Source organism: Microcaecilia unicolor, chromosome 2 (genome assembly GCF_901765095.1).
Source record: "Microcaecilia unicolor chromosome 2, aMicUni1.1, whole genome shotgun sequence".
Taxonomy (NCBI): domain Eukaryota; kingdom Metazoa; phylum Chordata; class Amphibia; order Gymnophiona; family Siphonopidae; genus Microcaecilia; species Microcaecilia unicolor.
In genome coordinates this window covers 401,390,712-401,416,428 of record NC_044032.1, presented here as the reverse complement: position 1 = coordinate 401,416,428, position 25,717 = coordinate 401,390,712, and the positions used below count along the sequence as shown (strand labels likewise).

Below are 25,717 nucleotides of genomic sequence, written 5' to 3'. Positions count from 1 at the left end.
GAATCCAGCACCAGATGTGTTCTAGAATGCTAGCTTAAGTCCACAGTTACATACATGCCCAACTTAAGGTGCGACAACTTATGTCATGTCTATGGCTGACATATATGCTGGAAATGCATCTATTCTATAAAGTTCTCACAAACATAGTTGGAATTTCCCTGGCCTATCCCACGTTAACGCACCCTTTGCAGCTGCGCATTATAGAACTTAGGCGCTCACTATACAGAATAGAGGTATAAGTCAATTACATGTGCAAGTGTTAATTAGTGCTTGTTAATACCAGTTATTGGTACTTATCATCAATTTAGTGCCAGTTAGCAAATTTTGTTACGTGCACATCTGACCCTATTCTATAACTGAGGCTGAGTGCACAATTGCATGCCTAATTTTAAGCGCCATTTATAGAACTGGGGGGTATGTAAAACAGTTTCACTCAGTGTAGCCTAATGGTTAGTGAAGTGGACTTTGATCTTGACAATTTGTGTTCAATTCCCACTGCAGCTCCTTGTGACCTTGGGCAACTCACTTAACCCTCCATAGCCCCAGGTACAAAAACTTAGATTATGAGCCCTCTAGGGGCAGAGAAAGTAACATAGTGAGTGACCGCAGATAAAGACTTGAATGGTCCATCCAGTCTGCCCAGCAGTCACATTCATTATGAATTCAAGATTTAAATTAACAATGAACTTGATATTATATACTTGATCATGGTCTTTTTTTTGGTGTTTCTGGGACATAGACCATAGAAGTCTGCCCTGCTCTGTCCTTATGTTCCAACTACGGGAGTTTCTGTCAAACTCCAGCCTATCCAAATTTGTCTTGTTATTTTCAGGGCAAAGACCGAAAAAAAATCTTCCTGGCACTGTCCTCGCGTTCCAAAACACTGGAGTTTCCATCGAAGTGCTCTCTAGCCCATCCTAAACTGTATTGCCATAAGCGGGACTCGGACCGTACAAGCCAGCCCAGCAATGGCCTTAGTTGATACAGCCAGAGTTGCCATCTAAGCGCCACTTGACATGCAAACACATATGCATATATGTACATTATATGCATATAAGTACCTGCATATGTGTACAGTGCTATGTACATCTAGTAGCACTATAGAAATGATTAGTAGTAGTAGTAGATTGAGGTGACTGACTGAGCACTATTCCCTAGGGGTACAATTTACCCAAATTTGGGAGTTGGTAAAATTTATGGTCCAAAATTGCTTGGTGATATTTAAGAAACATCACCGGCTTTGTGTCTTCTGTGCAACTCCCTCCCCCCGACTTCTATACATTGCTTTTTTTTTTTTTTTAACCATTAACCATTCCCTGCTCTGAGTAAAGTAATATATCTTCAGCTTTGTGAACTTCCTGGAACATGCTAGACAAAGTGAAATGAATATGTTTCAGTAGTAATATTCACTGGAACTTAATTACAATGCTTCATTTACACAGTTCTGCCCATCAAAAGCAATGGGGAGGAAGGACAATGAAAAGATGCCAAAATGTTTATGTAAATTAGAAATCATAGCTCCCATGTTGCTGCTAACTGTGAAAATTGAAGTAAGGTTTGCTAATTTGATTTTCTTTTCCCTATATGTGCAACTATGTCTTCGTTCATAATGATTTTTAGTGTTTTCTCAAGAGCTGAGGTTATATTAAGTAGGCTGTAACTGGCAGTTTCTGGTTTATCTGTTTGAATATAGGGATTATCTGTGCCCATCTCCATTTCCAAGGAAACTGCTTTCTCCTCAATGATTTATCAGATATTCTGTACAGTGATTTTGGAAGCAGTGATGAATTTCTTCCAGTCTCGTCTTTTGTTATCCATCACTAAAGTGCAAAAACCATTTAGGATTTTTGCTTTATTCAACTGAGCATTATTTTCGTGTCTCTCTCCATCAACAAAGGGACCAGTAAGATCCCCATTATTATTATGGAATAATTTTATAACAGGGTGCCTGGGTTGAAGTTGTATTATAATTATACATAGGCACTTAATAAAATGCTGTTGCATACATTGATATGTGCATATTTTATAAATAATCAGGCCAATATTCAAAATGATTTAAGCAGGCAAGGGAGGCTCGTGTCTGCTTAAATCACTTGCCACCTCAGGCAGCACTGCTGAGTATCGCCTCTGACCAGTGCCAAAAAAAGTGGGCAGGTCAGGGGTGATAGAGGGGGTGGTATTAGGGAGGAGCCTGGGGTTATGTGGGTGCCAGCAATATTCAGTACCAACACCCACGTAGCTAAACAACCAAATTTAGGACAGCTCAAAATTTGTCCTAAATTAGGCTGTTTAGCTATCTGGGTGCAGCATTGAATATCATGCTAGCATCCACATGACTTTTAAAAAACATATATTTTTCTCTCCTCCAAGCCCCCCATCCAAGAAAGCCCCTTCCCAGCATCATCCCCCCACCCCATGCCATTACCACTCCCCTCCCAGAATACCCCACAACTCAAAAGGGCTCCAGAAGCCCTCCCGGGCCTACCTCTGTCATTGGTGGTCCACTTGGAGGCGATAGAGGTAGAAGCGAATGCCAGTTGCTCCTGCCCCTAGCAGTAGCTCCTTCAATATGGTTGCTGTTACCTCTTAGTACTGCGAGCTGCTGTGAGAGGTCACGGCAACCATATTGAAGGAGCTTCTGCTAAGGGCAGGAGCAAGTGGCTGCCTCTATCGCCTCCCAGTGGACCACCAATGACAGAGGTAGGCCCGGGGAGCCTATGGGAGCCCTTGGGAGTTGAGGGTGGTGGTAATGGTTTGGGAGGGGGGATGATGCCAGGAAGGAGAGGAGCTTCCTCAGGGAGGGGTCTTGGGGGAGAGGAAAATTAAAAAACAAAATTTATGGGGGTGCTAGCCTGATATTTAGTGCCAGCATCTGTATAACTGTCTTATGTAGCCCCGGCTGAATATCGGCCAGGGCAGTGTAAACTATCCCCAGATATTTAGTGCCAATGCCCAGACATGACCCGGCTCTGAATAATCTAGCCAGCGACAGCCGGCATTTCAGATATCGTCTGGAATGTGTGTAATATGTGACTTATCTCCCAAACACAACTACAGTGGAGTTGCATAAAACCATGTGACTCATTATCACCACGTGTACATTTACATGTTTAACCCATGGGGTAATTTTATAAGAGGCCTGTCACATGTGTAAAACAGGACTTAGGCATACTCATGATAACCATTAGCATAGTCCTCTGGTAAAAACTACCACACAGCAGAAATCCCATGTTAAGTGTTTAATGTGGCTTGGGGTCGGATCTGGGTGGAGATTGGACATGGTCAGCAATGACAGTTACCGCAGGGTAGGTAACCACCCCATAGCTGTCCCAACTGCCAATAGCATTGTTGTACTCTTAGCTCCCCTCGGCCTACCTGCCCATCCCTGGTTGTCTAGGGGGTTGTTGAGCAGCAGCAGTCCCCGGTTGTTCCTTCCCATGCCAAATCCACTCTCAATATGGCTGCTGTGACCTTTAGCAGCAGTCTTGAAGTACTGCTTATGTTTAGGGTGGGGGAGAGGGAGAGAAGGGCACAGGACATATTAGTTGCAACTTAGATGTTATACAGTTGCTGGCTGATATTTAGCCTTTTGTATAGTCCTGTGCAATGAATATTGCTGGTACCCGCACAACAATGGTCTCTAATTGTTCTCATACCTCACACTAACATTATCTGCTTTTGTCTCACCTAGAATTTAAACCACACTGAACCCTGGAAAGGGTATATTAGCAGTATGCAAGAATTGATTTGATTTGAGGGGAGATATGATAGAGGTCTATAAAATAATGAGTGGAGTGGAACGGGTAGACGCAAATCGCTTGTTTACTGTTTCCAAAAATACTAGAACTAGGGGGCACGCGATGAAGCTACAAAGTAGTAAATTTAAAACGAATCGGAGGAAATTTTTCTTCACTCAGCGTGTAATTAAACTCTGGAATTCGTTGCCAGAGAATCTAGTAAAAGCAGATAGTTTAGTGGGGTTTAAAAAACGTTTTGATGGCTTCCTAAAGGAAAAGTCCATAGACCATTGTTAAAATGGACTTGGGGAAAATTCACTGCTTATCTCTAGGATAAGCAGCATAAAATGTATTGTACTTTTTTGGGATCTTGCCAGATACTTGTGACCTGGATTGGCCATTGTTGGAAATAGGATGCTGGGCTTGATGAACCTTCGGTCTGTCCCAGTATGGCAATACTTATGTACTTATGAATTGCCAGCTTGACTCCACCCCTGGGCCGTCCTTCTACTGCCCGAATTCAGCATGGCTGGTTGCTGCCAGTATTCAACTGAGCAGGCCCACTAAGTACCACAGAATATGAGCCGCTGGCTCGCTGAGTGCAGTTTAAGCAGGCAGGAGGCTCTCCTACCCACATAAATTGCTTTGAATATTTAACCTGTTGTATATTAGCTATTTTTGAGCCCCATGTCAACAGTTACCACTTTAAAATTTAATTTAGTAAATTACAGTGAAAAAGTGTGAGCACTGGAGCCAGCTCACTTGGTGATGAGCACCCCCAATATTCATTAGGCTCCTTCACTGTGTCCAGGAAGGGGTAATTTGTATTGTGTTTTGCACTCCCAATCATTTTGACATTTTGGCACTAATGTGAACTAAATCTATATAAGACAGACTAAGAAAGAATTTGAGAAGAAACTTACCATAAAGGCAAAAACTGTTGAGGCCCTCATCATTTGAAACCTCTTAGTGATATCTTCATTACTGGTAGGAGAGAAACAGATTTGACTTTCATCTCAGGAGCCGCCTGAGAGACAAACAAGATGGAATGGCTATTAGAAAATTACCCTAGACAAAAAAAAAATTAAAAAGATAAAATAAGCCGGTTAGTATTCAGCCAGCAGCAGTCAGAATTAGGTCCTGATATTCAGTTCTGGGTCATTGCCAGGCACTGGCATTGAATATCCTGGCCGATATTCAGCTGGGACCTGTACAAGATACTTATGTGGGTTCTGGCTGAATATCAGCCAGGACCTGTATAAGGGAAACAGGTCTTCCCACCCCCTTGATTCAAATATCCCTACTTCCTCTTGACCCCCCCAAAAGCATAAAAAGCCCCCTCCTAACCCCCCACCTGGAAGATCAGTAGGCCTTCTCCTTCCCAACCCTTCCTGATACTTATGCCCCCCCCCCCCCATTCTTCCTGAAGGAAATTAGATGTCAGGAGGGAGGGAGTCTATTGATCTTCCAGATGGGGGAGGGGAGTTGGGAGGGAGAGAAGACTACAGCTGCTATTCATAGAAATATGTTAGATCCCCAAACTTTTTTTGATCTGCTGGATTTCATCACATCAAAAACTTTTTATTACAATGGCCCTGATTCTATGGAATTCTCTGCCTTTTCACATTTGATGTAAAACTTTAATTACTTGTGATTTCATAAATTGGTGAGATGTTGTTTTCAAGGTATCTTTATAATGTGTAGCTGATGAGTTTGTTACATAGGCTTTATTATATTTTGTCATACCTGTAGTTGAAAGACTGCTAATCAGTAAGCCATATAGAGCTATGAGTAGAGTTGGTATACCAGGGGCGTAGCCAGACATCCAATTTTGGGTGGGCCTGGGCCCAAGATGGGTGGGCAGAAGAACCCCACCCCATCCCATGTGATTTGGTCTCTCCTCTCGCCTGCATGCCATATGGTCTCTCAAACATCCCCCCTCTCCTGCACACCTTTTAAATTTCAGATTTTCACCGGCAGTGAGGAGCAACTAATACACACTACTCATGTAGGCCCCAGATCGTTCCCACTGATGCAGCTTCCTGTTTCCGCATAGGTGGGAATACGTCAGAGGGAAGGCTGTGGGGCCGGTGTAAGCAGTATGTATCAGTTGCTGCTTCCTGCAAGCGAAGATCTGCTATTTATAAGGTATGCAGGAGGGACAGTTGGGAGTTTTCAGCTTGGGATTCTCTGCCGGTCACATCATAGGTGTGCTGCTACTGGTGGGCCTGTGCCCACCCTTGGCTACGCCACTGTGGTATACAACATTTCATATTTTATTGTATTGTGCCAGCGATATTCATTGTTGGCACCCACAGAGCTAATTTGGGCATAGTTTAAGACTGCTTTTTGTGCAGTCCTACGTATATGCCCGCTTAGCTTATGCAGGTGCCGGCACTGAATATTGCTGGCATCCATATAACTTTGAGCTTCTTCCTGACTTTGCCCCTGTTATGACTGTGTGCAGCCTGGTTCCAAAATGGCTGATTAATGCTGATATTCAACAGCACTTCTTAAATCGCTTTGAATATTGACCCCAAGATCAAAAATGGGAGGAATGGGGAAAGCTAAAAACCTATACTTCGGTAAGCATTGATAAGTCTATACAATTTTAATAAATTAAAATGCATAATGTTTAACACACACTGTATTAAAAGCTTACACCTGATCCTCAGTTTATACTGAGTGGCTCTGAATGCCAGAGACCTACCAACCAGGACATTCTGAAACTTTTATATGTCTGTGACCTTTTCCAGAATGTGTTCAAAGATCACTGTTGTCAGACAGGTCTGAATTATCAGGCGTGTGGTGATGAAAAAGTTTTTTATATGTCACACTCCAGTTTTTGCTGGCAAATTTCTTCATTCAAAACAGTTGCTTTTTAATAACATCTTGTTTCTAAATGAATCCTGTCTGTACCTTACGTAGTAGTTTATGAACAGTGAAAGCCTCTTGTCTATCTTCTGTTTTAAGAAAAGTACTGCACATACAGGTTTTGGCTTTCTAAATGAGACCCTGGCTGGCTAATGTTCTTAGGGTCCAGTTTACTAAACATTTTTCTCATAGACAAGTTATAGGATAAGGTCAGTTGTGTGTGTAACTTAATTCAGTAATTGGCTGTTAATCAGAGTTAACAGACAATTATTGTCTATAAATTACCTTTAATTGGCATCAGTTAGCACTTACGCACGTAACTCCCCTACGTCTCTATTCTGTAAGGTGCGTGCTCAAATTCCAGTGTGCAACTTCAAGTGGAATGGTGATGTGGACCCGGGAGGGGCATGGTTGGGTCAGGGGTGTGTCGTTATAGAATACAATCATTTATGCGCATAACTGCCTACAGTTAGTGCGACCACCACCACCCTTTGAGCTGGTGTAAATGCTCATGCCTAAAGTTAGGCACATAAATACAGACTTATTCTATTATTCTATAACGGCAGTCACATGTACAGCTGCTATCATAGAATTCATTCTTAGTGTGCATCATCCCAGCACCTAAATCAGATTATGGGAAACAATCTCTCAGCAGCTACTTTATCCACGGTAAAATCATTTCACCTCTTGGTATTGCTATGCCAGTGGTCCTAAAAATCATCACTGGAACCCAAAGCTAGTTGTTTTTTTTTTTTTTTAATATATCTACAATAACTATGCAAGAGAAACTAATATTACACATGGCAGATCCAAAATGGGTTCAATGTTGTGAAATGCTCTGCACCAGTTCTGTATTCTAATGGTGGTCCTTTTGCTTATTCTGAGTTTTACCATGGTTGAGAGGAAGGGAGAATGGGGAGTATTCACCTAGATACCTCACTCTTTGTTCAGAAAACTATCCCACAATTTTTGGGTCCAGGAGAACAGGGTAGGAAGCTTGGGGATTTCCCTCACTGCCAGGAAGGAGGAAGGAGCCTCTGCCCAGTTTGAGATTTTTCTTAGTCTCAATGACTGTGTTTTATCTTCAGACTGCAGAGTCTCATTGGCAGTTTTTGTAGTATCATTGAAACAAGTGGGAAGTCATTCTTCTGAGGTCTTCTTGGTGGATCCTGGTGGTGAGGCAGCAGAAATAGCACCGATGCCACTAGCAGTTTCCCATGGAAGTGATTTAGAGGGATATGAAGGTTGAAGGTGACAGCTTTACCAAATATAAGCCATAGGCAGTCGGTGGCCCAACTGTTTGGGGAGGCTAAAGGGGGCGGGGATAGGGGTGGGGCCAGGGGTGGAGCTTAAATCCATAATTGTCTGATAACACGCAGAAAAAATAAATAAATAAAAATAAAAGTCACAATTAATACCTTTTATTAAATTTAGATATTAGATATGTATCATATGTCAAAGAATAAAGTGGTTGCTCAAAGCATATTTTAACCACAATCGCTCAACTACAAAACACTATGCACAACTTTGTCCAAAAACACACTCAGAACCTTACTGTACCATAAATATTACACTGGGCAGACCTAATACACCAATATACCACCCATACGGAAAATGCAGACCGTCAACAATATGAAACAAGGGATCATAATATCACATGTAGAGCCACAAAACACCCTAATTCATGTTTAATGTGGGATAAAATGCCATAAATAAGTAAATAAATCTAAACTTTTAATGTTGAGCACCTGATTCTCAAAGTGGACATATTCCAAACACTATAATGAAAATAAAATGATCTTTTCTACCTTTGTTGTCTGGTGACTTTTTCTGATCATGCTGGCCCAGTATCCATTCTGCTGCTATCTGTCCTCAGTGCAGGTCAGGAAGTCATCCTCGTTAAATATTTCCCTGGCAACCCAGGACACCTCCAGCCTACCCCCCCTGCTTTCCCAGTAGTAAGGTAAACAAACCATAAACCAATTTCTACAACTGCTAGAGGGTTTTCACTGCAGCTCCTGCTGTGAGGATGGAGGTAAATCAACAATTTAATCCCCTCAGAGCAGCTGGACTCCACAGCTGATCCATTCTGCTGCAGCAGGGGGGAGGCTTAGCCTCTCCAAGCCTCTTATACTGGGCGCCTATGATATGAGCGTTGCTAATTCAGGAGCAAGGAGGAGAGTTTTGGAACCATGTTCTTCACAGGAAACTCTAAGATCTTTTTGCCATCTGTTCCTGAGAGACAAGTTACTATATTATTGGAGTCCATATGATGGGCATTGGAGTGAACTATGAGTTTTAAAATGACCAATAAGGATACCTCTTTGGGGACTTCAGTAATGCAAGTGTCCAAAATGGGGAAAGGAATGGGATCACACTGGGAAGACTTGGGCCTGGGAAACGCAAAATTTCTCGCTACAAGCAGTGACACTGGCTGCCTTGCAAGATGGTGTTTCTTTGCACTGGAAATTAGAACTTTTTAAGAAGAGAGAGAGTAGTTCAATCTAAGTGTGTTCAGCTTCCCTCTTTCTCCCTGAAGCAGTTGTTAAAGAATGATTTATCCAAGGTTTTCAGTATTCTTAGAGAAACCCTATCCCCTTGATAATGTTTTTGTGTGGTGACTTGGATTCCCTATTTTGGGGGCTGTGAACATTGCCTCTGCAGCATCACCAGTGCCTGCTTCTTGATGAGCAAAGCAAGTTCAAGGACTGATCCAAATTCTCTCCTGTGGCAGTGTAGCATTCTGTGCTGCCGCCAGACCAAGTTACACCCCAGTTCTTCTGTTACAGAGGTTTCATATTGAAGAATGATATTTGAAAATCCAAGAGTGGTTGACTCGTTCTTGTGACCTGGAACCCAATGGTTACCTTAAAGCTCAGAGACAGTTTCACAGAGTCTGAGTTACATATTCACAAACTTGAGTTCCCATATTTGTTCTTTCATGCCACCAGGTGGGTGAAGCTTGGAGGGAGTGGTGCCCTCTCTTCAGCTGTAAGGAGAATGGAGTTGGCTTGCATTCCGGAAGGAGGAGGGACAGCACACACATACAAGCCCATATAGGTTAGAAGAAGGAAGGAGGAGGAGGAGGCTGCATTCATATGGGCCTATGCAAAGGAAGAAATGGTAGCAGATGAGAGTGCTGGAATCTGGGAATGGGAGGGAGGAGGTAGGCAACATCCTGCCCCTATCACATTTATTTTCTTGTGCTTTCTGGATAGCCCTAATGCATATGCCTGAGCTAGATGTGTATGTACACTGATTGAACTCTATGAAAATCTAGCCCAGGCATAAGCATTAGGGATATCCTGAAAATCTGAGCAGATTGATGTCTGTAAAGACTGGTGATCACTTAATGAGATGTGGTGGGTATAAGAAGGGACAGAGAGCTGGAGTCAGCCAAATGTGGTTTGGAGAAGAGACAGTGTAAGATTACTTATATGAAAGAGAGAGTGATTGGAGTGGAAGAGGGTGTGCCACCACCCTAGCTACCTACCTCATGCCAATCTGAAGGGGGGAAGGATATTTTCATAACCACCCCTCCCCCACCATACTGATCTCCCTATTTCTCTCACCTCCCAAATAAGTAGTCAAACTCTGCCTATGCCACCATCATAGCAGCCATTTCCCCTGTCTACACAATAACAAACCACTTTCACAATGTTCTCAGGCTGTAGATTCTGTTGGGCACATTGTTGAAAATTCACATGACTTCAGATGGTGACCAAATTAAATTATTAGTCAAACATAATAAAGAGCACATTAATTCCCAGATTCTGTAAAGGTCGCTGAAATGTGCGCGCCCAATTTTGCGTGTGATCCTGAGACACGCATGCAACTCTATTATGTAATGAGCCAATTAACACAAATTATTGGTATTAACTGGCAATTATGTGGCGTTGCACATGCTTCTGCCTATGTGCTATTCTATAAAGTTGGGCACCGAAATTGGCTTGCATGCAACCCAAAAGGGGGTATGGCCATGGGAGGTGCATAGATGGGTCAGGGGTGTTCCCATAATTTAGACACAATGTTAGTGAATTCCAAGGTTGCATGCCCAATTTGTGCACCAGGATTTACACCTAGTCTCATTTGGCATTAAGTCCTCAAGCCCAAAGTTGCGAATCTGCACTAAACGCTGTTCTGTAAAGAGCGCTCAGCCTGGAGCGTCCTTTATAGAATAGCGCTGAGCGCAAATCTTTCCTGGTGCCTAATTTTTGTTCAGTCAAATCCAGGAGTAGGGGTGGACCAGAAAGACACAGTCAAATGGTTAGAGTACAAATCTTTATTCGGCACTACTCACACATCAGACCCGACACGTTGCTGTGTTTCGACAGGAAACACCTGTCTGCCTCAGGGGTTTTGACGGCATCTTTATACAGATCACAGTGCTAAGCAGTTCCGGTGTTCTACAGTTTTCGTCTATCATCGACTCATATAAAATTTCCTCCGTGTACTCCGCCCATTTGACTGCAAGTGTCTTTCTGGTCCACCCCTAGTCCTGGATTTGACTGTTTTGTACATAGGGGTTCCTTTTCCCTTTTTTGTGGTGTTGTGCCAAATTTTTGGTGCCATTTACTGAATCCAGCACTAATTGTGTTACTCACAAGTTATTGAAATTTTAAGTTTGCTAATCCTTCTGAAATCCTGCTACTGAGGGCTCTAAGTCTGGCTACGAGGTATCATCTCTAAACAGCGATCATGACGCTCTCTTCATCCCTTCCACTAGAGGGTTTTAAATGCTACCTCAGTAATATCACCAACTGATCCAGGAAGCTAATGACCCAAATTGGGGATCAAATGGGCGTCCTGCAGCATAGCTACTGAGTCACCACAGGCCAGCCTGCCTTTTAAAGACATGCCTTTTGCTTGTCTCTTTTGACACACTTTGCCTTTTGTTACTTGCTTACTTGCTTTATCTCCCTTCAGTTCACTACCCCATCCCCTTCCTTTATGTGCCCCATATTCAGTTGCTTTTCAGAGGGTTCTTGGCGATTATAAAATCTCATGGCGTTTTGCAGATTTGAGAATGTTACTTAAAAAAAGGTGAAATGAGAATCTGAGTTCATCATATTTAATGAAGTTTTCTTGGCGGTAGATGTTCTTTTTGGGCAAGAGTTAATACAATTACAGTATTTCGTACAGCTGAGAAATCTTCATTTCTGTGTGCGAGGGAAGGTTCTTGAATGAAAGTGACCAGGAACTCATTTTAATCAGGGATGCACAAAATCCTTATTTGTTGAACTGTTTGTGGTACTTGCCCAAGCCAATGTTTCCATATCAACAGTGAAGTTGTGCCAAAGCCAGTTCTAAAGAAGAGATGATGTCCTCTGTGGAGAGGCAATTGATGATCTGTCTGAGAGAATTTAACCATGGCTTCCTGCTGCCTGAAATGTTTTCAGTTTATTGGTAGAGTGAGGGAAAGGTGGGAGGGATGGACTTGAATGGATTCCCCTGAACAAAGTAAGTCTCTGGCAAAGCATTAAGCTGACCTAGTTTGAGTTCAGAAAAGTAAAAGTAAAATGTAATATTGTCCTTATGCACATTAGTTGCTTACCTTAAAAACTTTGTGGTCTAGAATCATTATATTAGGTTAGGAATTAGGCTGTGAATTTTCCTTTTCCTTTCCTCACGTAAATTTGAGTTCCTTACTGTTTTTCTTTAGATTTTCTAAGTCAAATTTTGTGTTGAGAAATTCTGGTTTTGTTGCTTGTGATATAATTCTATTCAAAGGGAATTCACTGCACATCACATTTATACGGAAAATACCTACTTTGTTTAATATTATTGTGTCACAGGGGCTGATGTACAGCAGCACCTGTTAAATATGAGTGCTGCATTCCGCGGGAAAAATTACCAGGTCACAACCAGTGACCGGTGCACAAAGGGGATCACATGCAAATGACATGCATGGATCCCCCTTTGTGCATCGGTTCCTGTTTGTGACTCAACTGTCAAATGCATGTGACGGCTTGCACAGAATCCCTGGTGGTCCAGTGGACTGCCTCCTGACCCAACCCCCTACACAGTGGCGTAGCTAGGTGGGGCGCCAGGGGAAGGCCGCTCCCCCAAACAGAGTTCTGCTGGTGCCGGCGCCTATTTTTAAAAAATTGTATAGCACTGAAAATGTGCGCTGGCACCGGTAGAAGTCCACTCTTGCTCCCCCTGCGCCGTCAACCTGGCTGAACCTGGCTACGCTTCTGCCCCCACATCCCCTCACAACAAACCCCTGGTGGTCTGTGGACCCCGCCCCCCCCAGCAGAAATACCCTGGTGGTCCAGTTGACCCCAACCCCCCCAAGCAAGAATCACCCTGGTGGTCTAGTGACCCCCTCCCCTCCTTGCCCCTCCCTGTACCATAAAAACGGTAGAGGTAGGAGGGCAGGAGCAACAGCTCCTCCATCCTGTCTCTGGGCCCGCCTTCTCAAAATGGTGGCACCCAGCTCCTGCCTGGTGCATTCTAGAATCCATTGGGTGGGGCTAAACACCATCCTTATATGATACTTAGCCCCACCCAGTGCATCCCAGGATACACTGGGCAGGGGCTGGATGCTGCCATTTTATGCACGGCAGGCCCAGAGGCAGGAGGGAGGAGGTGTTGCTTCTGCCTTCACCATTTTTAAGTACAAGGAGGGGGAGGGGAAGGGTCACTTGACCACCAGGGCAGTTCTTGCTTTGGGTGGGTTGGGGGGTCGGGGGTTCACTGGACCGGGGATTTTTTTGTGTGCGGAGGGGACTGGGAGGGGGTGCAGGGGGGTCAGGGTCCACTGGACCACCAGGAAGGTTTTCAGGTTTGGGGGAGTCGAGGAGTCCTGAGCGCCTACCATGGGGAACAGTCAGCTTGCACTATACAGTGCAAGCATGCTGCTCCCCATAATGACAGGTCCAGACCTGCTGTAAAATTTTGAATGGTAAAGATAGGCGCTCAGGTCTGTACATTGCTCAAAATGCACATTTGAATACTAATGAGCTCCTTGCAATTCATTTGCATAGTATTTTTGGTAGCTGCTAACAGCAGACCTTAGAGCCACGGAAAACCCCTTTGTGCATTACTCACTAAACAATGTTTGCTTTAGACTGGTTACAACCTAGCAGCTCAGACAGAGCACTGGTAAGGCTTCAGCAAGATAGGGAAAACGCCAAAGCAGGGGTTGTAGGGAAAAGTAAGTTTATAAGTAGATCAGACTGACATCAGCTCAGCCCCTGATGGACCAATCAGGAGTGATTTCAAGCATTCCCCTGTCTGACTAGCAGAATTCTAACAGAATCATAACAGTGTGAGTGTGTGTGTGTGTGTGTGTATGCATGTGTGTGCGTGTGTGAATGTGTGTATGTCTATGTACACCATCTGCAAAGGCTGATCTGGTCAGTTATCTTTCATCTCCATATACTGCATACAATATAATTAGAAGTACTACTCATGATGATATCTTTGAGCTAGGTTAATATTTTGATAAAACATCAAAGGCAATTTAAGATCAGACTTAATTTTTAATTATTTATTATTTTAAAACCACTGTTTTTATCTATCTTGACATATATTTTAAAAAATATTTTTCTAGCACCATTGGCACTTCTTATTCAGTTTCTGTATTTCATTTTTTTTAGTGCATGGAGATGATACTTAACTGCTTCTCCCAATACACTCCTCTATCACTACATTTGTTCTAGATGTTTCCTCATGTCTTGATAAGAGAGCTACCTGGCTATACGCGAATGGTCCAAAATTAAATCCTCTCAAATGTGAATATATGATCTTCTCAGTAGATAACCTGACCCTCCTCCTCTCCCATAGTACCTGCCCCTCTGATACATGATACTACAATCCCCTTGAGGGAGTCTCTGAAAGTACTAGGGGTGATCCTGAACAGTTGTTTAAGCTTTCCCTTTCAAATCACTGAGATAGCTAAGAAATCTTTTTTTTTTCTGTCAAAAATGTGCTATTTGTTCTTTTGACAGAAAGCTCTATGCCTTTTACTTCACTCTTGACCAGTTAAAAATTATTCAAAATACTTTGATAAAATTACTTTTTGGAACAAAGAAGTTTGCCTAGAGAACAGTAAGGTATAGGATACCATTCAAAATCCTTATTTTAGCTCATAAAGCCTCTATACTGATCTTCCATTTTTGTATAATTCTCTTATTCCTTATGTATTGGCAAGATCTTTGTGGTATTCACAGCATTATCTGTCGAGTATACCTACTAATATGAAAATACTCCTAGATTTGATATGTCATTCTTGTTTTCAGGTGGTTGCTCCTGTGTTATAAAATAATTTACCTATATTTATTTGCTCTGAGGCTTTATACAGTGAGTTTAAGATAGCACTTAAGACCTGCTATTATACTCCAGCATCCTCTACTGCATAAACTGGGTGATGCCTCTGTTGGTGGTATGGGCACATGGTAGCTTAAATTTTACTCTGCACTTGCTATGTTTTACACCTTTTCTGCGTTTCCCCCTTTTCTTAATTAACTATGCTTATACAGTGTATTAATATATTTTGTAACTTTTACCTTTTGTTTATTTTCTTTTTTTGTCTTTGTCCTTTCTTACCCATTGCTGATATTTTATATTGTAGTATTGAATAAAGTTGATAATGATGAAGACTGAGAACTTGTATGACCAATACCTGGGAAATAAAAATGGGCTATCTGTAAGGGACAAGCAAACCTATATTATGTTACTACTATTTCAAGCCCATCGTAAATAACACAATCCTTAAATTACCAATTTTTCTGTAAGTGCTAAACTTGAGAGTTGGTGTAATTTTCCTCCAAATTCTATAAAAGACGCTAAAAATTGCATGTGTAAATTTGGGTGTGCATGCAATTTAATTGAATAATGAGCCAATTAGCACCAATAATTGGCTTCTTAAGCAATTACTGGTGCTAATTGGGTTTAATTAAAATTTACGCGTGAGTCTAATAAGGGGGCATAGCCATGGGAAGGTCGTGGCCGGATCGGTGGCATTCCCACAATTTATGCTCATTGTTGTAGAATAACAGGGATTTATATCAAGGTTTTGTTGGTGTAAATGGTTGTGCCTAAATGTAGTCATCATTCCCAACGCTAAGTGCCGTTCTGTAAACGGTGCCTAACTTTAAGTGTCATTTATAGAATAGTGCTTTTTCAGCACCGATATTTTAGACGCCACTTATAGAATTTAGTTCTTTATGTTGGCTTACATTTCTCCTTGTATATTTGAGGAAGACAGTCAAAAAGAGCAGGGACAACCAACAAGTAGGTATAAACCAGTGACAAAAGAAGAGGAATAGTAATTATGGAGAGAGAAGACTATATAAGTTGAGAGACAGGAGATAACAATTTTTGCCTATCCTTAGGCAAAGACTTTACCAAATCATTGCAGAAAAGGATTTTATCCTTTTTCAACTCTGGTCATCAAGCTGGATTTATTACTAATTGAGAGAGAAATTTTTTGATGGAATACATTCAGTTATACTGACAATATATACTTTACCAAAATATATATTGCCCGCCAGACCTAAAATTTCAGACATTGGATCGGCTCTGGAACACTTATCTGTATACACTGACATTCTTCTGTGACCGTATATTCTAAAAATTCTTCATACATTAGAGACTCTACGTATATTATTAATCTGTTGGACCAATTTGATGGTGACATCCCTGGTTTGATCTTAGCAACATTCAGTACTGATTCTATCAGGCTTATTTTCGAAATGGATCGCCGGCGATCTTCCGACATAAATCGGGAGATTGCCGGCGATCTCTCAATCCCGGCCAAATTGGTATTATCGAAAGCCGATTTTGGCTAGCTCTAATTGCGGCGCCAGCCAATCTTCAAGGGGGCGTGTTGGTAGGGTAGCGAAGGCGGGAAGGGGGGTGGGGTTACGAGATGGCCGGCTTCACCTTATTATGAAAAAAAAAAGGCCAGCTCGAACGAGCATTTCACCGGCCGGACTTGGTCCATTTATTTTTGGGACCAAGTCTGGAAAAAGTGCCCCAACTGACCAGATGACCACCAGAGGGAAGCGGGAATCACCTCCCATTACTCCCCCAGTGGTCACCAAGCCCCTCCCACACACACACAAAAAAAATTAAAACTTTTTTTGCCAGCCTGTATGCCAGCCTGAAATGTCATACCCAGCTCCTTGACAGCAGTATGCAGATCCCTGGAGCAGTTTTTAGTGGGTGCGGTGCACTTCAGGCAGGTGGACCCAGGCCCACCCCACCCCCCTACCTGTTACACTTGTGGTGGTTAATGTAGAGCCCTCCAAAAAACCCCAAAACCCACTGTACCCACATGTAGGTGCCCCCCTTCACCCCTTAGGGCTATGGTAATGGTGTAGAGTTGTGGCGAGTGGGTTTTGGGGGGGATTTGGGGGGCTAAGCACACAAGGTAAGGGTGCTATGCACCTGGAAGCTTTTTTTTTTTTAATTTTTGTAAGTGCCCTCTAGGGTGCCCGGTTGGTGTCCTGGCATGTCAGGGAGGCCAGTGCACTACAAATGCTGGCTCCTCCCACGCCCAAATGCCTTGCATTTCGCCGGGTTTGAGATGACCGGGCCCGGTTTCCATTATGGCTGAAAACCGAAGCCGGCCATTTCTTGACTGTTTGTTGTTTCATTATTGAAATGGACTCTAACTCTGTCTCATGCCCAACTGACCGTAGCTGGACCAAATTTTCTCCTCTCACCACCGACTTTAGATTGTATGCTCTTTGAGCAGGGACTGTCCTTCTATGTTAAATTGTACAGTGCTGCGTAACCCTAGTAGTGCTTTAGAAATGTTAAATAGTAGTAGTAACTCTAGCTCTTCTCAAATTCTCCAACAAACATTGTAAGTTGGACACTTGCCCCAGCTACCTTCTCAAATCTGCTCCCAATCAATTCTTAAATGATCTCTCATCGTACTTAAACTACATGCTCCAACAAGGTCATTTTCCTGAAGAATATGGCAACATCTTACTCACCCCTATACCGAAGGATGCAAAGAAAAAAAGAAATGACATCACAAACTATCGACCAGTTGCATCTATCCCACTTGTAGTTAAATTGATGGAGAGTTTAGTGACCAAACAACTCACTGACTATTTGGACAAATTCTCTTTATTACATGAATCTCAATCTGGTTTCCGCCGTTCCCACAGTACTGAAACTGTGCTGGTCTCCCTACTGGCCAAATTCAAGAATGAAATAGCTTTAGGAAATAGCATACTCCTACTTCAATTCGACATGTCGAGTGCATTCGATATGGTCAACCACAGCATACTTCTTCGACTTTTAGATCACTTTGGTATTGGTGGAAATGTACTTGACTGGTTTAAAGGCTTTCTGACCACCAGGTCATACCAAGTTAAATCTAATACAAATATATCATCATCATGGAAATCAGACTGTGGAGTTCCCCAAGGTTCACCTCTATCACCAATACTCTTCAACATTTTAATGATCCCATTGGCCAAGTCCCTATTGAATAACGGTCTCCATCCATTCATCTATGCTGATGATGTTACAATCTATATCCCTTTTAAACATGATCTATCAGAAATCTTCAACGATATCAAAAATGGATTGAACATCATGCACTCTTGGGCCAACTCATTTCAATTGAAGCTGAACACAGATAAAACGCATTGCCTTATCCTCTCATCCCAGTACAACAATTATAAACCCACAACCTTATTCACTCCAGAGCATTCCCTTCCCATCTCTGATAGTCTCAAATTACTAGGTGTCATTATTGATAGAAATCTTACACTTGAGTCCCAAGTCAACTCCACCGTAAAGAAAATGTTTCATTCAATGTGGAAACTCAAGCGTTTAAAACCTTTCTTCCCAAGAGATGTTTTCCGCAATCTAATTCAATCAATGGTATTAAGCCATGTTGATTACTGTAATGGAATCTATTCAGGTTGTAAGGAACAACTCACGAGGAAACTGCAAATGGCACAAAACACAGCAGCCAGATTGATTTTTGGTAAGACACGATTCCAAAGTGCCACACCACTCCGTGAACAATTGCACTGGCTTCCTATCAAAGAACACATCTCTTTCAAAATCTGCACCTTAGTCCATAAGATTATGTATGGAGTAGTCCCAGATTACATGATTGACCTAGTCAATCCCCCAATCAGAAATAGTATCAGTTCATCACGGTCTTACCTGAATCTCCATTACCCAAATTGCAAAAGACTAAAATACAAGACAACTCATGCGTCCAATTTCTCTTACATAGGTGCACGCCTGTGGAACGCATTGCCATAAGTGGTGAAAACAACTTATGATTACCTAAAATTCAGAAAGTCCTTAAAGACTCACCTATTCGGAAGGGCATATCCGAATGACCCAACTTAAATGACTCAACCCTGCTACACCTCACTATTAAAGATCGTATTGGACATTAATGAACTCTTTTACCTCAACCCAACTTGATTGAATCTTATCTTCCCTATCCCAATACAACATATCTTCCCTATCCCAATACAACTTTTTGTACCTATCCCATACTGGATTTGGCGAATGCCTTCACGGTATTATGTAAGCCACATTGAGCCTGCAAATATGTGGGAAAATGTGGGATACAAATGTAACAAATAATAATAATAATAATATTTGTATTGCTTCTCCATCAAAGATAAAAGTATTGATTTTACCAGTTGTCAGGATCTTTATCTTCATCACATTGAGGTGCAGGCTCATTTGAGACTGTTCCTTGATCTTGATAAGCAGATATTTCAGATTATCTTTACTTTTAGCCAGTAAAGTGACATCAGTATAGTGAAGGCTGTTGATGAGCCTTCCACCAATTTTCACACTTTGGGTTTCTTCATACAGTCCTGCTTCTCTGATGATTTGTTCTACATTGAACAGGTATGGGGAAAGTATGCAGCCTTGTCATACATCTTTTTGCTGATTTTAAACCATTCTGTTTTTCCCTGTTATGTAACCTCTACTTTATGGAAGACCTGAGATGTCTATGTATGTCAGGGTTTAACAAATCCTAGGCACTAGGTCACCAAGGTGACTAGAAATTTGCTTCTGATGCCTTGGATTTTCAAAATCCTTAAAAAAAAAAGATGGCTTTCAGCTGTAGGAGCAAGAGTGCGCCTTCCTTTTTGTGCCACAAGGTTTGGTCTTTGTAGATGGTATAATTGGACACTATTTAACTTGTGGTTACATGTTTATAATGCCTTGGAAAAGTCTTCAGAATCTTGTACATTTTTCATATTCTGCTATCTAAAAAATACTCTACACTTTAAATGTGAAAGAGTAATTTTAGAAATATTCAAAAACTAATTACAAATAAGAAACCTAGAAGTCTAGTTGGCTATTGTATAGGGTGAAGTTCCGGAGGCTAAGACAGGATTAGTATATACAGCCACTGAAAGCCAATGGGTAAAGTAGCTGTTGCATTTCTACATATCTGATGATACCAGTAGTGTGAATGATATATATGTGACAGAGAAGCAGAAGACATATTAGATGATAAGATGCAAAGATGAAATTCATTCAGGCTAATACTGATCTGTCTGGTGAGATATTGTATTCATTCCTTCTTTCAGCTGAAGAACAAATTTATGAAGAAATTGCCCCGAGATGCAGAAGCCTCTAATGTCCTTGTTGGGGAGGTGGACTTCTTGGAGAACCCATTTATTGGTTTTATTCGACTGCAGCAAGCTGTTATGTTAGGTTCTTTGACAGAAGTTCCTGTTCCAACACGGTAAGACAATCATCTTAACTGGATGTTTATCTTCATTGATTGGATAGATTGACTCATATAATGAGCAGTGACGTTACAGTAGTGCAGGAACACCTGAGTTTATATGCTGCAGATTTATTTAAGAAATGTTCCCATAATTAGGATCATATCCTAAAGTGAACTCTAGACTAGAGAATGACACGGGGATAAAATTTGTCCCTGTCCCCGCCCCTTTCCTGTGGATTTTGTCTCCATTCCCACCCGGTCCCCGCAGGCCCCATCCCCATCCCCACAGGTTCTGTCCCCATCCCCGTGGGCTCTGTTCTCATCTACAGAAGCCTTGAGCACTTATGATTTTATATTTAAATCTTTTTATTAAAGTATAAAAAGAAAAAATATGCTGTGCAACTGTTGTATATAGAAAACAATAATAACAATGAGCAACTATAATAAATCCTCCCACCACCAACACCACTACCTTCCAACCCCAACAATAACTGACTTCAACTACCCCAAGGAATCCTAATCCACCCTGTTAAAATGTCCAGGGATACAAAATACAACCCATTCTGTATGCTCTAGAGGTGAGAAATATACCCTATGAAGCACTGTTATGATTGTTTTAAATCTGTGGATGAATAAGAAGTCATCAACAATCTCAGGATTCAGTCTAGCTCTCCTGTCTTCCACAGTTCCTCCTGCAATAGAAGATGTCTTCTTAGAAGATGTGCTAGTAGCAGGATGTCCAGGATCCCCCATTTAAATTTTGCTAGCTGTGGCCAGCATGTTTCCTTGTTTTTCCAAAAAATAAAAATATTGTTGTTTGCATCAATCAAACATAAATAACAGTCCAGTGATTAACAGGCTTCAAAGTACAAAGTGAACTTTGTCCCCATCCCCATGGGCTCTGTCCCCGTCCCCGCTCCCGTCCCCATGGGATCTGTCCCCACCTCGTCCCCGCGGGCTCTGTCCCTGTCCCCATCCCTGCGTTTACTGCGGATCCGCATCCCCGTGTCATTCTCTACTTCAGACTTACCAAACAGATGTATTAATTTGGGACCCATATACTTATAAAGGGTCTGTTTAGTCTAGTGGTACTTAAACCAGAGTCCCTGCCTTCCCCCCTCAACCAATTTGGTGTTCAGGTTATTCCCAGTACGATACATTAACAAACACTGGAGCACTGGTGGCAGTTCATTCAAATATATCTTATGCATATTTATTAAGGGTACTGTGAAAATCCAATTGGTGGGGGAGGAGGGAGCAAGTATCGATTTAAGCAGTGCTAGTCTAGATGTACCCCCTCAAGGGATGTATTCTCTCTAACAGCAGGGTCATTCCACGTCAAGTGGTCTGGTGGTCCCTGCTCGACCATCACGGATTTCGATGAAATTTTCTGTGAACATTCATACATGTCCCCAATGAACATTGGTAAAGTTTTACGTTCACCGAATCTGTTTTACGTTCAGTGAATCTGTTTGACGCCATACTGCATTGGGGACATGTATGAAATCAGACCACTTGACATGGAATGACCCAGCAGAATGATTGCATACCTTCTTTATTTCTGAGTACTCATTTTGCATTTTTTTTCTGGGTCTTAGGGAACCTTTTGCTTAAGTGTGGTAAAAATTTGAGCTACTGTCTGTTAGTGGCAACAATTAATGACCAGTACCTGCAAAGCATCTGCAGTTACTGTTGTGGGTATGCTCGGCATCTCTCAGTATAATTAATACAGAGACAATATTCTTACCATGCATTAATGGCATTGCAGATAACATGGATGCACTTAGTGTCACCTACTGAGATGGCATTAAGCAATCTGTATTATCTGTCAAGGGAATAGCTAATACATGTTTAAAAAAAAAAAAGACAGGGTATTTTTGGGAAAGTAAATGAATAGTACAATAATAAATGCCAAAAACCGAAAACAAATACCTGTTAATATAAGGGAGGGAGAGAGATACCGAAATGTACACCCACTGAGCATATAAATATTTCAAAGTGAGGTTAAGAAAAGACTTTGGTATAAAACCAATGCTTCAGAGTCAATTATGGTTGCAAATGAAGAGTTGTAGGCTTAGTTTATCACCCACCTCCTCCTCTTGTCTCCTCTCTGGATGAACTTTCTCCTTTTTTTGGCTGATATATATGTACGTTTGTTTAAGATTCTCCACTCTTGGATTTAGGTTAGCAGTATTTAAGTCACTTATGTACAGATGTTATTAGCCTTTTATCATACTTGGTGTTATTCCCAACATGTCACTTCACCCATTCACTGTTTAGATCATAGACTTGATTTAGTTTTCTCACACTCCCAAATACCTCTATCACTTCATGAATTTGTTATTACACCTCTGCCTAGATCAGACCACTATATAATCACTTTCTTCCTCCCTTGTACTTCGTCTCATCAGTCCTTACAATCTGTACTACTCCTGTGGCAGGCAGTAGCTAACCTGCAGTGACGTACCTATCCTTGTTGCCACCTGGGCAGAGCAGCCCTCTCCCTGGGCGGAGAACCCCCTCCTCCAATCAAGGGGGTGAGCTGAGCAGTTGCGTGGCTGCCAGTCACCCGCCCCTTCTGACATCAACTTCCTGTTCCAGGGCAGGGGACCAGCAGAGCCGGTGGCCGTGCAGGTGCTGCCCGCACCCAGAACGGACTGCCCTCACCGCCTCTCCCTTAGTAAGCTAGAGCTAAACTGGCTCTAGAAGTCATTGGTGGAGGTAAAAACAGTTAGACTGAATGAAGGAATGGTCTGTTTTTAAATTTATTAGGTGCCCACAACACGTTAAGTGTTAAAATACTGTGTCTGACTTGGCCATATTTCACCCTTACTATGGGCTTTGTCGGGGCAAATAAAACTGTCAGCACAAATTAGAAAGTAAATTAGATAATAAGCACATAATATATGAATATAAGACCATTTAAATAATTACTTAAAAGGACAAATTAAAAATCAAAACAACTAATGTGCATACTAATTTATATGCTTCAGATGAGGAGGGCAAAACTCTCTACAGAAAATCTCGCTCTACCTCTAACAACCTTCACTTTCATATCAGATATATGGTGTATGAGACTACAGTTCACACTGCTAAGCACACTGACTTCTGTGGCATAATTTGCATATGCCTTTAACCAGCTTAGGAAGTTTATCCATGTTCTGAACTCCATCCACTTCTTCAATCCCAGCCTATTCCCCAGACTCTCTTCCGCTTGCCTCCCTGGCCCACAGTGGCAATCCAAGATTGCCTCTCTCCCTTCTGTCTTGTGCCTGCTCAGCTCAGATGAGAGGAGAAGGCAGTTTGAAAGGTGAAGTTCCTTAATCACTATGTTACAGTGAATCAGTGTATGTATACTATAGCTGTTGCTTTTTCCCTAGAAATGTATTCCATAGAAATTGGTTGGGGTTCATTTCTCTTCCACCACCGCTCGCCCCCCCCCCCCCCCATCACTACCTCATGCAGAAACTTTACTTCTACAGCGTAGAAACTTCCTCCAGATTCTCCTCATTTCCTGTGGATAAAGCTGAATATTCATTAATTGCCACTGAATATTAGTTGGAGACCTGGTCAGTACTATTTATCCCGATAGGAATCTTTCCTACCTAGTTAAATAACACTGAATATCAACCTATTAAAACCAAAACATAAAACACCAAAAAAAAAGGAAAACAAAATAAACTGCTTGTTGGAAAGCCCTCTGACAAAGCCTTTTAAGAATATATACATCTTAGTACTGGGAAACATAACAATACAACTTCAAAAAGACATTCTTCTGTCACGCTTTCCAAAAGCAGGAACTAGGTTTGTGAGCCCTTGGGCCACTGCCGAGGAGCGGCAATGTCAGGCAAAACCACCCCACACAGGGATAAGGCAGAACTCTGACAGGGCCAGCTAGACTTCACCTGCAGTTAGCCACTGTTCCTCAGGAGTTGAGCCCCTGAGTGCAGGTGGCCGGCAGGACTTAACTGGACAAAGCTGGAACTGGATACCAGCAGGATACACACCGGGACTAGAGCACACAGGGAGGCTAGGCAGAAAACTAGACTAGGACTCTCATACAGACAAGGGACAGATCTGAAAGTTGGAAGCAGCCACTGAAACAGGGAACAAACACAGATAGATAAGAGACAGAACTGAAAGCTGTAAGCAGCCACTGAAACAAGAAACACAGACAACCTAGCATTAGACAAAGACATACAAACAAGAGCAAGACTGGGAAACAAGCAATACAGTAAACAAGAAGTACAGAACACAAAGCTACACAAAGACTAAACTAGATTCAGGCAAGAATACAGACTATAAACTGGACTAGGCAGAAGTGTAGCAAGCACCAACAAACCAGGGCCTTAGGCGATGCAAAGGCAAAGCAGAGAGTTTCAAAATGGCTAATAAGCCCAGCAGCAGCTGAGGCTCAGATGCAGCAATCACCAGGCAACTATGGGTGCTGTGCAGGTTCAAACAAAACAAGCCGGTCTGGCAGGCCGGAAGATCCGGACTGGACTTGGCTAAAGTCTGGAACGGGAAATAGCACACAGACAATCCAGTGCAGCCAGCACACAGAGACAGAGACAGAACTAACACAGGAAGAACAGACAGGAGCCAGCTCAGAAGCTGACCACCGGAAATACGGTGAGTCTGAGAGGGGTCACGGCCACAGACAACTTTGTGTCATAATACACAAAGAACTTTCATCTAAGCATGAAAAAAAGCCTGCATGAATAAATTAGTTTTTAAAACTTTCTTAAATTGTTGCAGCATTGGGCAAGAGCAAATATGTCCCAGAAGCCTGTTCTACAGTACTGGACCAGCAACAGAGAAGTTAGATGCTGATGTCTTTTCATAAAGAACTGTATTTAGTGCTGGCACAGAAACCAGCCTCTCACTCTCAGATCTCAAACAACACACTGGAGTATATACAGTGGGGGAAATAAGTATTTGATCCCTTGCTGATTTTGTAAGTTTGCCCACTGACAAAGACATGAGCAGCCCATAATTGAAGGGTAGGTTATTGGTAACAGTGAGAGATAGCACATCACAAATTAAATCCGGAAAATCACATTGTGGAAAGTATATGAATTTATTTGCATTCTGCAGAGGGAAATAAGTATTTGATCCCCCACCAACCAGTAAGAGATCTGGCCCCTACAGACCAGGTAGATGCTCCAAATCAACTCGTTACCTGCATGACAGACAGCTGTCGGCAATGGTCACCTGTATGAAAGACACCTGTCCACAGACTCAGTGAATCAGTCAGACTCTAACCTCTACAAAATGGCCAAGAGCAAGGAGCTGTCTAAGGATGTCAGGGACAAGATCATACACCTGCACAAGGCTGGAATGGGCTACAAAACCATCAGTAAGACGCTGGGCGAGAAGGAGACAACTGTTGGTGCCATAGTAAGAAAATGGAAGAAGT

The 25,717-nt window shown here is 42.2% G+C and overlaps 1 protein-coding gene across 2 annotated transcripts in view; it reads left to right on the top strand.

Annotated features, from left to right (window-relative positions):
- The window catches only part of SLC4A4 (solute carrier family 4 member 4), a 490,468-nt gene that overhangs the window by 307,955 nt on the left and 156,796 nt on the right, over positions 1–25,717 (top strand). For both annotated transcript variants that reach the window (XM_030190631.1, XM_030190632.1), the window contains exon 8: positions 20,156–20,313. In XM_030190631.1, the coding sequence (XP_030046491.1) occupies positions 20,156–20,313 (158 nt within the window). The remainder of the gene's footprint in view (positions 1–20,155; positions 20,314–25,717) is intronic.